Source organism: Chelmon rostratus, chromosome 20 (assembly GCF_017976325.1).
Source record: "Chelmon rostratus isolate fCheRos1 chromosome 20, fCheRos1.pri, whole genome shotgun sequence".
Lineage (NCBI taxonomy): Eukaryota > Metazoa > Chordata > Actinopteri > Chaetodontiformes > Chaetodontidae > Chelmon > Chelmon rostratus.
The window spans coordinates 9,147,886-9,161,423 of record NC_055677.1 but is presented as its reverse complement, the minus strand read 5'-3'; the positions used below and the strand labels follow the sequence as shown (position 1 = coordinate 9,161,423).

At 42.5% G+C, this 13,538-nt stretch overlaps 1 protein-coding gene across 2 annotated transcripts in view; it reads left to right on the top strand.

The window, feature by feature from the left end:
- Positions 1–13,538, top strand: part of LOC121623677 (sodium/hydrogen exchanger 9-like) — a 74,672-nt gene that overhangs the window by 28,137 nt on the left and 32,997 nt on the right. For both annotated transcript variants that reach the window (XR_006007846.1, XM_041961039.1), the window contains exons 11-12: positions 1,799–1,910; positions 2,844–2,997. Coding sequence is in view for 1 of the 2 variants with exons in the window: in XM_041961039.1 (XP_041816973.1) it covers positions 1,799–1,910; positions 2,844–2,997 (266 nt within the window). In the remaining variant the exon portion in view is untranslated. The remainder of the gene's footprint in view (positions 1–1,798; positions 1,911–2,843; positions 2,998–13,538) is intronic.

Sequence of the window (13,538 nt, the reverse complement as noted above, 5' to 3'; positions counted from 1 at the left end):
ATCCATCTGCCCCTTAATGATCTTCATCACATGCTGAAGTTATACGATCATAACAGATATCTCATGTCCACAGCTGTTGTTTTGTCCATCAGCTTTACTTCCTGAGGGCAACAGAGGGGTAGTAATGGACTGCTAGCTACAGTTGTCCTTGCCGGAGACCTGGCATGACCATAGCGTATGCCTGAGGAGAGACTCTAGTGGCCGCACTCCAAGGAGTTGTTCTTTCACAGTCCAGTGCCCAGATGGCCAGCAATTATTATTACAATCCATCTTCCACCATAGGGTCAAAGAAGCCAGAGAAAGAGTCGACCGAGCAGATTCTTTCTCCAGTGCTCTTATGTTCGGTGTGAGGGGCTGCAGGGAGAAAATGTTTGACTTGAGCGCTGAGCCTGTTTAGCTTTGTCCTCAATTGTGCCTCCAGAACAAAAGCTTAGAGTGAAAAAAAAACCTGGCGCGCCACACCAACTGGAAGCTGACCCGGATGTACAAACAGGAATAAATGGAGGTCGAAGTCGTCTTGTACAGAGTTGAAACTGTCTATAAAAATGAAATAACCCCAGTGATTCAACCCTGTTAATCGCTCTTTGGTTACGCAGTAGATTTTAATCGCCGTAGCTTGCAGCCTTTGCCAGTGACAATGGAGATGGGCTTTACTGGAAATGAGGCTGAGATGAAAGTGCTTAATTACCTCCTTTCAAAATAGCTCACAGGCCTTTGATAAAGAGAAATGACTGCTTTTTGGAGCAGGATATTGCTTTTGAAAATCCATAGGGTGCATGTGATCTAATATTGACTGCAGGGTGCAAGGGGACTCTGTTTTAGTAATAGCCCTGTCAGACTAAGGTCCCTTGCCTAATATATTGGTCCCTTTATTATTCAAGGCATCATATTTGGACTTACTGTAGAATAGCTAAAATCCCTTCTCCCCATGATGCTAAAGCCGGGGTACCTGTCTGCATAGATGATTTTTACGCACCAAAATTCAAAGAGGGTTTAAAACTTTTTTAAAAGAGTAAAAAGCTTGCCTGATCTCCTCCGGTTTATAGCCTTGACTTTGGTGCCTCTAATAAGAACCTACTGGAGGATCTCAGGCTACACTCAGGCTCATGTGAAGGTACGAGGTCATATGGGGCTGCTTTAACTTCCTCTAAAAGTTTGACAAAAGATTTTTAAGTGTATCCGGGACGGCAGCAATGTCCCTGATAATTGTACAGATATCCTTCCCCTAACTGCTGCCCAGGACACTTAGCATTCAGTCCCATCCTATGTGAAACATCAAAGTGTGTGTGGAGGGCAGAGACAGCTGGCAGAGCCTGATTGGCTTCATGCCTCGGCATGGTGCCACACTGCTGTGTTTGCATCCTAAACAGAAAATATTCAGAGATTATCTTTTTTATGCACATGCACATATGTAAATATTCTACTTTTACAGCCTGATCTCACAAAGAATTTGTACTTTTTTATTTAGTGTGGAATTAACTGACATGTATTTTTTATATCATGTATTTTTATCTGATATATATATTAAAAAGATCAGGTGAGGGTTTCTTTTTGCATAAATAAAGCAAAACGTTAACTGAATTTGTCAATAATTTGCTTGAACCTTGACTGAACTAACTTAATCTCAAACATCTTAACTACAAGTGAAAAAATAAGTGGTGCGTATCTGACAAAAAATATGCCTCTAAGTCTGTCAATTTTCCAGTGTTTGCATGAAACCATGTTGACAAGTGTACTTTAACCTGTGAGTGTGTCTCAGTCATAAGTATTCTCCTTAATCTGCACTCACTGCAAACAGCTCTCCATGTTTATATCAAGAGCCTGCAACATCTACCCATTGTCATTCCTCCTAAACCTGGGACGTACAACCAAGATACCTCGCACCTTCCAGCACTTCATGATGTTTGCAGGTGATGCTCTGAAGATTCTTATGCATCTATTATCATAATCTAATGTGATTTATTTTAATTTGAAGCAACATTTTGCATTTTTGGAGCTCGCTGGAAATGATGTCTGACCACATCACTGGCTGCTGTTTTTAATTAATGTTGGGTCGGTGTTGTCATTGCTGCGAGAAACTCAAAAATGAAAACTTTCACTCCCGATTTATCTTAGGAAAGCTCTTGAATTATTCTGTTCTCTTCTCTGCCTGCAGCTGATGGCATTAGCGAGGATGCTGAGAGAATGTGTCCCCTGTGGACGACATTTGAGTCGGTGTGTGTGTGTGAATTAAGTCGTAGAGACGGACACAAAGACGGATGCCTTCTTCAGGCTTTATGATAATTCACTCATTACAGCAGGCGTTTTTGCATGAATCAACATCGTCGGGAATCTTTTTTTAAAAATAATTCACTCTCAGCCTGTTCTATTTTTACAGCAGTATTCTGGAGAAGAGTAAATAAAGCATCGGCTCGTCTTAGTGTCTGATACTAATGGTTGAAGCTCTGGTCGGCTTGATGATGCAGGAGAAAGGACTGTTTGATGTGCGCTGATGTAGGGTAGTGCAGCAGCAGCATGTTTCGCTGCCTGCCTGACCCACTTTACCTCTTACGTAAGAAGGTTTCTTTGTAAAAAGCCCTTGTCTTGCTGTTTTTCAAAACTCCCCCACCACCTCCCCCATGTGTTTCTCCCGGATTTGCTTCTGGCTTTGAGAATTATGTCACCACTGTACAGCAATCTAAAAGTTTGTTTTTGGGGACTGCTTGCTGGTCAGGAACTGGTCATATACTCAGGGTGTGATCTGTTATTATCTGGATAGCTCTCTCCGGCCTTTCTCAAATAATTGCAAGATGGTTGTCAGTTGGTTTGATGGATGGCAGTAATCCAGTCTTCTCTGCTCTCAGGCTTGAGGGGGGCTGTGGCCTTTAGCCTGGCTGCGAAGGACACGTCCACAGAAGTGAGGCGCACCATCCTCACCACCACGCTGCTGCTGGTCGGCTTCACCGTCTGGGTGCTGGGCACAGCTGCCGATCCCCTCCTGCGCTGTCTGGACATCAGGTTAGTGCTAACGCCTTGCAACGTGCTGCAAGTCCAACATCCCTCCAGCTGTCCGTCTCTTCCCGCCATCTCTGTCTCTCAAACGCATGCAGACAGACACGGCTCAATTAGACTCGCATTAAATATACAGCTCTTTGTAAAGCTTTTCTCTTCATGTTTGAGTTCTACCTCTCTCTCCCCCTCTTGCTGCTCAGCCCTACACTTAACTCTGGGTGTCTGCTCTGGCTCTGCCCTCTATTAGTGACTTGCACAGCTGGTGCACAGGGCAAAGCAGGTCTGCAGGTCCCTGGAAACATGTTACAGAGGAGATAGCATTAAAATGCAGCTTACCACGCTGTAAACCCATGTATACAAAACTGTAAACTGTATCTGTATGATGGGAACACACACTGAGTGCCGTTTTTTTCTTTTAAAGTCTGTGTACTATCTGTGATTCCAGGCCAGTGGGCGATAATGACTAAGGAGTGCAGAAGAGGCGTGAAGGATGCAAGGCAGTAATTAGATACTTATATTATTAAAGTGTAATCTATGGCCCAGATCACAGTGGCATAATTGACTCCCACAGTCTTTCGAGGCAGTACTTTTGAATCTCTAGTGGTTTCCAGTGAGAGAGAGAGTGTGTGTGTGTGTGTGTGTGTACGTACATGTCTGTCAGTGAGGTCTAATGTAAGAAAAACAGAATAGAAGACGTAAATAAAAGCACTGATGAGGAACAAGAAACTGGTTGTAAAAAAGGATAAAATGAAGTTAAACAAAAATAGGTAATAAAGCTCATTATTATTAGTACTTAGTAGTATTATTAGTAGTTTTATGAAAAATTGAAAAGAAATGTAAATGTGGACTTTTATAAAGTGTATTAAAAGTAAAACATGAAATAATACCAATTATATCCAAAGGTGCATGCCCTTTTTTCAACACCGACAATGCAGCAATTTGTGATGTGAAACAAAACCTGGAGCTGCTCTATTGTTAATGAATTGCAGATTGGCTTCGGTGAGTCAATCTGCCAAGTTGTTTGTCTGAGCTTTTTTACTGCCAAATAAGCTTCATTTCATTATAATTCTAAGGTTTATGAACCAGACAAAGAACCAATATCTCTGTAGGATGCCCCTGGGCACTGGATGCGTGTCCACAAGCTCGGGTCTCTTGTTCTGTGTCAGCTGAGCAGCTTAAGGAGTTTTTGCTCCGTTGTTTCTGGATCTAGGGTCTAAGATTACACATAGCAACTTCCAAAGGCTGATGAAATTTGGCGGATAAATCCAGTGACTCACTATTAGTAGCCAGTCATTTTTAAAACAATAAAAGATGAATGCTTTAAGGTTATTGTCTCTCTAGCTCCGAGTTGCCCTGCTACCCTGCCTCTATACTCAGTGGCAGCATTTAAACACTCACTGGCTCTCCCTCTAACAATAACACATTTTCAGTGGACGGTGAGTTTAAAATTAGAAAAAAAAACTTCCTGGCAACATAAAAACAACCAACCCAACAGATGTCAACAACTGTCTGATCCCTATGTATTAAATCCTGATTGGTAGGCGGATATTTGCGATATCAGCTTTCTCCAGCAGAGCTCAGCCCACTTGAAATGAGTGAGAAACGCACAAACCAAACCCACGGACAGAAATGCATCATGGAAAATAGCACCAGTGGTCTATCATAAGCACAAAATCATGTGTCTGTGTAGGAACCCGTTACTTATACTAGTAACTAATTGGGAAATTGTTTTCTGGGGCTTTTAAATTAGCAGACAGCGCCTGAGTGTGCAGCTGAATAATAACAACAAACCAATGTATTTATTGGTTTAAAGTTATTATCTCAAAGGTTTTAGATTTGAAGAAATGTCTCAACTGGCTGTCTGTGGCGACACTTCCAGAAAAAAAATAAAACATATATTGTATGGCAGCTCCACGTGTAAAGCACTGAACTGGTAAACATGAGTTGACTTTTGTATTTTAAATGTAATGTGTTTGTCAGCACTTAACACTTACCGCCACCGCTCGTGAAAAATGTGCCTACAAAACAAGACAACTGGCATTTTTGGCATTTTTTTTGACAGTGGTTCAGTTTGAAATCTTGCAGGGAGTAATGGAGCAAGGAGGAGCAGCCACAGTGAGCTGCTCGATGACAGGCTGCACACCTCCAAGTTCTCAGCAAGGTAACCAGCTCATCTCCCTGCTGTCTGCAGGCTCATGAAAAATCAGGCCGTGATTGAAAAAGGCCAATTACTGCCCGACTTACTATGAACAAGTTTTGAGGGAGTGTAAACAAATACACCAGTTGCTCTTTACGATGTAGTTATTTCTGACGGAGCAGCCTTTCAAGAAGTATTTTGACCTGTAAATGAATCAGCACTTGCTGTTACCACCAGTAACCAAATCAACCAGGACTGAATTTTTTTTCACCTTTAATAACATTTACCAGCAGTATAAGCCCAAATCTTCACATTCTTCACTATTTGAAGCCTTTTTCCCCTCACACCTTTTTACGGTTCTTGCCTTTCACTCGCACTCATCCTCCTAGCGTATGTGTGTGTGTGCATACAGCGCACATGTACCCCTGGATATCTGTCCTGAATAATGCCTTTGACTGCATTTCTATCCCCATGACACCGCTGTCTGTGTGGGTAGTCATTCCATCTCTGGAGCCCATCACAGCACACTGTGTCGAGCCTTCAGGGCTGTCATGTTTCACAGAATAGCTCTGTTTTCCTCACTTCCCAAACTCCCACCTCGACTTACCTCCTCATCTCCCTTCCCTCATCCGATTGTATGGAGTGAAGGGACAAGTAAGTTTGAAAGACTTCATTTCGGTGAATAATACATTACATCTCTTCACCTGGAGCAAATTTAACTTCCATTCCATCTCTGAAATGGTTTTGTGGAGGAGTCTTTGAAAGTTGTACTCTGTGTGAAATTACTCTGGTATTTTTTATTTTTTTTTACCCCAGCTACCTCAAAAGACCTACAACTGCAGGCATCAAATGAAAGACAAAGAGGCAGTAAAATGTCTTTTGTTTCCACTTTGTGAAATTTGTTCAAGAAAGCTGGTATCACAGATAATATGGTGTTGGGTATGTGTGTGTGGCAAGGCAAGCAAGTCTGCACTTTAACATACTGGAGACAGGAAGCAGTTGTGATTACCAGCCTCTTTGGGTCCAATATGTCTATTTTGCCGGTGATTTTTAATGCAAAAACTGAAGGGATTGAAGTGGGCAAGAGGTCATATGTTGCACATAGACATACAAACAAACTGACTGAACTATTGAGTTTCCCCTTTGAATTTACGCTGCTTTCATCACTATCAGTGTCCAGTGTAACCCAGTAATCTAGAAAAGAAAAGTTTCCAACCACAGAGTGGAACCAGAACTCAAGGCGGAAAGAAAATAGAGCTCTTTCAACTGAGGCTCAAAGGAAGAACATATCACGGCCATATAGGATGGCATTGTTTGTTCCACTGTTCCGCTGTCTTAAGACTCTCACAGCCACTGACACATTCATACAAACACACGCTCAGAAGTGCATGCCGAGCGAAGAGAGGTGAGCTGTCTGTCAGGCTGCAATGTGAAATTCATCTGCTTCATGTTTAGGTAGATTGTTAGACCAGACGAGAAGAATATGGTTAAAAAAAAAAAAAAAATCCCTCGGTTTCAGTCAGCTCGCTGTTCAGTCAGGCTTCAGAACACTGGACAAAATGTGCTTTTAAAGCCCAGACTGTCTGCCTCTCCTCTTCTCGCCAATTCCTGTCTTTTCCTCTGCATTTCAGTCTCAATTTCAAGGTACATTACTGCCCACACTTGAGAGTTTCATCATGCCGCCGAAATATAAAGTGATTATTTACACTGAACTGCATACAGTAATGAAAATACAATTTTCCTGTATTGTCCAGTTGATAGTAATTATTGCTGTATCTTAACACAACTCACCATGAAACCGGATAATGGTCGTTTTTCTTTTCTCCACTGCATTGCCACGCTTGTTGCTAAAGTCCAACCTCCAGGGACCTTCGCTTTCCCATGTACAGACCCACACACTTGTCACTTAGTGGTAGTTTTACATCTGCATGAGGCAAAGGCAAACTTTGGAACAGGCCATACCCACCCGAGAGAAATGTCCACAGTGAAAGAAAATTATTAGAAAAATAATAACGTAAAAGTAAACATCAATTATTCAAGCGCAAACTCAACCAACCGACCAACTTATGTTGAAGTTTTGATGTCCAAAGATGAAAGCTCAGGCTTAGTGCAGTGCAGCACAGTCTGGAGAAGGGCAGGATGAATATATCATTCAGTATGACAAATACTTTATCAGCAGAGGAGTGGGTTTCAGTTATAGCCAGTCAGTTGAACGCTTTTTTTTTTTCATCTGCACAGCATGTATATGTTGAAGATGAAAGGCAAGCCTGATATGTTCTGAAAAGTTTTTTTCAAGCGACTTCAAAATGCTGTGGAATTGTGAAAATGATAAGTATGTCAACTTTGCCAATAAGTATATTCTTATAGGTTAGGTTAGGATAGAATTATTTTAAATAATCTTACATTTAATCTTTGGAGTGGTCACATTTTGCACAGTATATCAATTTAAGAAGTTTTATATGTGTCTTGCCAAGCACCCCTATTCTGGAAGTAGTCATGCATTGCTGTAGGAATAGTTTGGAGAATAATCCAAGTTTGCATCTCTAGGCAGAAGCAGCATATATAAAAGAAGCTTGCGTGATACTGAGCAGGTTTTTGTTTGTTTATCTCATCGCCTTATGCTAAAAGTGTTAAGTTCCTCAGGCCATATGAATGTGGCAATCTGCCAGCATCTGTGCCTCCAGCTTATACCGTCATGGAAAATCGTCCTGTGTTTGTTTCTGTGTTCAGAGCCACTATTTGTTATTGCTATGCGTGTCAAAATGATCCCTTCTTACAGCTTAATCAGTCTTTGAAGTACTGTGGTATTAGTTTAAAGAGTAATGTAGTCTGCTGACACACTACAATAGTCTACTAAAATGAAACTTTTTAAACTGCTTTTTATTACACAAGTCTATTTCAAACCTGAGAATCAGTCAAATGGCCAAATTATAGACTAATGGACTTTATAGGCTCATAAGTGTCATAAATCAACTGTTGCTTGCAATTTATCAGCTGGAAAGCAACATTATTTGATTATAACACATGTCACAGCGTTTTAAAATCCATTCTTTAGTGTTCTCTTTGTTTCTGTCTTTGTCTGTTCATTTGCCTGCGTAACTCTGTGCCCAGGCAGCATCACAAGCACTCAGACACACGCATGCAATGTCACACTGCCGGTTCTCAATCTCGGCCTGTCTCCTTGTCTTTGATGAGGGCTGGAGGTGACAGGGCACCCCTGGGGAGATCTGAGGCCCAGTCACAGTGAGCAGTCTGGGGCCCCTAGGCTTTGAACGTTGGCCAGTTATGTCCTCTTCAAGCCCTTTCACTTTGAATATCATTATTTTTCCTGAGCACAGCTCAGACTAATAGCTTTATTTTGCTTTTGGCATAACGTGTGCTTATCTATTATTAGTGGTAGCCCTAGCTGTAGATGTACAGTAGCGATCACAAGGTCTATGGCCTAAGTAGTGTTTTTTCTCTGTGTTTTTTCTCTCTTTACTGCAGTTTATTGCTTTGCTGTGTATTTGAACAACAGCCCTACTTTCCTAAATGTCATGAAAAGGGAAAATACTGTGCATACTGTAGATCTTTAGCCACTTTAGCAGCATGGCTCCATTAATGGCAAGGTCAGACGGTTGGTTGCTCCACCACTCTGGTCCAGACTCAAATATCTTTAAAACAGTTCGACAGATTTTTGTGAATTTTTATTCAGCTATCATGGTCCCCAGAGGATGCATCCTGCTGACGTTGCTGATCCCCTGACTTTTCCTCTAACCGTCTCCAGCACGTTGACATTTTTGGTTCAGAGTGAAGTATCTTGACAGCTGCATGATGGATTACTGTGAAGTTTGCTACAGATACTTGAGGATACATAGAGGAAAAACGCCAATTACCTTAATGATCCCCTGACTTTTCATATGGCGACATCATCAGGCTGATTCAATATGGCCAAGATGAATGACATTCCCATTAGCCTAAGCTGTACTGTGTTTTTAGCGCTAATGAGTAAATAGTTGTATGCTAACAGGCTAGCCAATTTTACCTGCTTAATATCAGCATGTCAGCATTGTCACTGTGAGCTTGTTAGCATGCTGATGTTAGCATATAGCTGAAAGCATGGCTGTGCCTAAAGTACAGCCTGACGGAGCCACCAGCATGGCTGCAGACTCTTCGTTTTTTTCATCTGCATAGCTGCTCCATCGAGCGAGAGTGATGGAACGACAGAGCGAGATGAGAGAAGAGCTCAAGTTGTTTCCCCTTTGCAGTTTTGTGAGATGATCTCATTTCAAAATATGTCATGGTGGCCGCTAGTGTAGGACAGACAGGAGGCCTTGCTCTCCGCTGTAGGACATCTCTATGCGTGTGTATGTGTGCGCGCTCATATAAATGAGCAGTGCTCAAAACTTGGAGGCTAAGACGTAACAGCTGGAGCCATGCTAATGAGAGGCCTGTTTGTTTTGAGTGGACAGATGGACGGGTGGAAAACCATGTCTCTGATGTCACTCACTCTCCTTCATGCCCCACTGACCTCTTATCAGTCTCTCTCTCTCTCTCATACACTCACTCTTTTTTGACATCCATCTGTCTGTAGAGCTGTGATAACACTTTTCCAATTGTGGGGGCTGTGTAATACAAGGAAAAGGCCACACACGCACACACATGCACCCCTCCTCCCCTGTGATATATCTATAGGCGTAGCAGACTGAAGGAGACAGGAAAGTCACCCACATATCCTCATGTACACAGCAAAAATACCCACCACCCATAATAAAAAGACGTCAACCCGATTGGATGGAAGATACTTCAAAAGACTCCAAAGATGAATGGCCCCTGCATAGGTTTGCTTCTATGATAAGGAAAGGAGACAATAAGAGCAAGATAGAGAAAAAAAGCCCTCAGTCCTTCATTGGTATATTCTTTATTCTGTCCAGTCAAAGTGATTGCTTTGTAAAGGAAATGGGAAAATATAAGAGAAGTGTGAATTATAAAACTAATCTACAGCAAGGGATGACTTTGGGAGTAAGACAGGGAAGAAGGCTTTTCTGTCCGGCTTTAAAAATGTAATATATTCCTTAAAGTCATTTTCAGAGTAATCTTTGTTGTACAATAACTTTTTGAATGTGGAAACTTGTGAAATTATCCGTTTTTCTTTTGCCCTTTCAGGAAGAGATCAACGCACTCAGGTGACTGTCTCTCCTGATTTGTCAAGCAAAGTGCATCTGTTATTATGTCTACAAAACACATTCATTATTAATATAGCCTGATGGATTGGAGCTATAATACTGTTCCCAGAACACTTTGTCGCCGTTATTTATCAAAACAACCGGCAGTCCTTTTCCCCCCCCCCGCTCTTCTTCCTCACGTTTCTTCTTCCTCTGTTCCTCCTTGGGTGATTTTTCCTTCCCTCGCCGTGCTGGAAGTTAAGTCTCATTTCTCATTACATTGAGCTCAGCTCCAGTTGGCGACGAGGTTTAGATGTGCAACACTAAGTCACAGTGGAGCCCTGCATGTTCAGCCGGCTGCACCGACCATTGGTTATGTCTCCCATGTGTTGAAGAACTGAGCTTCATTTTAACATTTCAGACGGTTCTTTTAGCAGTCAGGGAAAAGGCTCTACCATCAAAATTCACCCCGTGCTGGACCGATGGCGGCTCTCTGCTTTAAATCTACACGATTCCAAGCAGCCATTTGAGCACAGAATTGTCACCACTCAAGTGTAGCTAACTGTTTTGCTAAGGCTGAAGTTGCCTATGTGCTTCACACTCATTCTACATTCATGAAGGGGAGAAGAGTCGGTCAGTGTGACTTCTGGGGTTGTAGGGTGCTGCTGAGACTTTGGTGCTATTTTCAGGAAAAGAGGCTTGTTCACTGAATAAGTAGGACTCTAATTGAGGATGTTGCTGTTGGGCACATAGTGAGAGAGATGGATGCTGGGTAAGGCCAGTGAATTATGATTCTGATGCTGATCAGACGTGAAATGTTATCTCTTCACATTAGCCCGCCAGGGTTACTCTCTGTGGCACCAGATACAGATAGTCCTCTTTCAGCTCAACTATCAACACAGTGTGTGTGTGTGTGTGTGTGTTAATTGAGGTGTGTGTGTGTGTGTGTGTGTGTGTATGTGTGTGTGTGTGTGTGTGTGTGTGTGTGTGTGTGTGTGCGCGTGTATCTGTCTGTGTGTGTAAGTGCGGAGACAATAAACAGGTGAGAGCTTGAGAGCTCACACTCCGCTCTCCCCTCTGACACACAGTTCAATGGGTTTCCTCTCACAGTGGATTGATAGTCGTGGCAGTGTGCGGAGAGACTGAACAGATTGCCGTGGTAACCGCGTCTGTCAGATCAGCCAATACGGCGAGTTTATCAGGTGGAGATTGACTCTGGACGGGGGTCTCGTACATTGGAGTCCTGTGCTCCAGCCTCCACTAAAAAGGCCCAGAGGCACGGCCTAATGGATGTGACGTCAATACAGAGAGGGAGGAGGGGGGCCATTAAAAAGAGCATCAGGGCAATAAAAGTGCCCTCTTGTGTGTGTTTGTGTGTGTGCGCGTGCGTGTGTCTACTTGTGTGGGTGTACGAGGGCGGATAGATGCTCTAAATGCAGAGCAGGGGAATTTTGCATGAATACCATATGCAAACAGTGGTTTGTCGAGGAGTATTTTTGCATTTATTGTTTAAAGAACGTCTCAGTTGAGCACCAGAGAGGAGGAGAGGTTGGAGAGAAAATACAGCGAGAACATCAGTATGTGCAGTGTGTGTCTCTGGCAGGTGTCTGTGGGCTGAAAGAGGATCCACACATGAGTATGAATAATAAAACAGACACGGGGTGCCTCTGCCGCGCACTGTCTCACACATGCATAAATGCAGACGCACACAAATGCACATGCACACACATTTTTCCACTCCGCTGGTGGATGAACAATGCTTTAAGAATGTGGCCTGCGTGGAGTCCTCAGAGGGAGCGGGAAATCGGTAGTGAGGGCTGATGGATGGTTCTGATGGGGCTAAATTTGCATCGCTGCAGAGAGCTGCAGAGGTAGAGAAAGAAAGCGTGTTCGAAACACTCTTGGTAGCAACACTGCATGGGTGTGCAAGTGTTTACGAGGAAAGTGTGCCATGTGTTTGTGTGGGAGAGTTGTGGGGGCTACTCTTTGGATGCGGAGGGCGCTAATGAATCCAACTTGCCCAGCATCCCTAGCTGCCTAGCGACCTCGCCTCTCAATCACTCTCAATGGGCACCTCTTATTTATAGAGCCATTATTTTTAGCCCTCTATAATTTAAGCCCTCTGCCTCTTGGAGAATTAACAGAAAGAACATTGGAGGGAAGGGAGGAGACAGAAAACTGGAAGGAGGGAGACAGCCTAAAATGATGAAAAGATTGAAAAATCCATAGCATCAAGGTGATTTTTGAAATTTCTAAGAAAATTCAGGGTGTTTTTGGCCCAGGTGTGGCTTTCATTCCTACCAGTTATGAAAACATATTACTCACCAAGTTCATCGCTGAGACTTTGGAATGCAGCACGAGGTTAGGCATGTTGTGCACTCTGAAGTTTAGCCAAGTCTCTAAATGACTTACTTAGAAGTGAGTTCAGGCACAATCTTGGTCATAAAATATCATTGCATTAAAAGTGAAAAGTTAACGCTAAAGTCCAAGTCTAGCAACTGTGTGAGACTGTGGTGCTTTTAGCTAAATGCTAACATTAGAATGCTAACATATTCACACAGATTTCAGAGTCACAGTTTGGTCCTGGCTTAGGAGTCAGGACTCAGTGCGAGTTTGGTAGAGCAGGGAAAAAGCTAAAATGCATGAGGATATGTTGCTTTTCATTCATTTTTAACAGATGGTGGTGCAAGTGTTAAAGAGAAAATCCTCTAGTTGGCAACTGAGGTAGCATTTTGCCCACTGGCAACTTTGCTGTTCTGTTTTCATTATAGAAACAAGGAACATGCCAAACATTTCTGCATTGCACTGTGCAAACACTGAACACTTTCCCAAAATCCAATAGGTCACAATAGGCTAAACTGAAAAGCATCTTTTACCCTATGAAACTGAAAATAAAAATAACAACTAATAAAGAATAAAAGTTTGTGCATAAGGAGGAGTGCTTCAGTGAGTTCCACCGTGGCTATATTAAACATTTAAAACACCCAAAAATATTTGTATTGCACCCGAATTGTTCCCAAACAGCTAATTTGAAGGACATATCTTCTTGCTCCAGTATTTTATTTACCTCAGCGCATGTTGCTAATGGCTAACAGGTTCCTTGAGGAGCTAGTGCATCAATCTGCACAAAGTGTAGTCTGTGTGTGGTTGTATGCACCAGACTGTGATCTCTGTACCATGACAGTTCGGCACAAATACTCAAACATTTACATTTACAAGATTTGCCTATTTGTACTAAACAGTGTCATTAGTTTTGCTGATTTTGT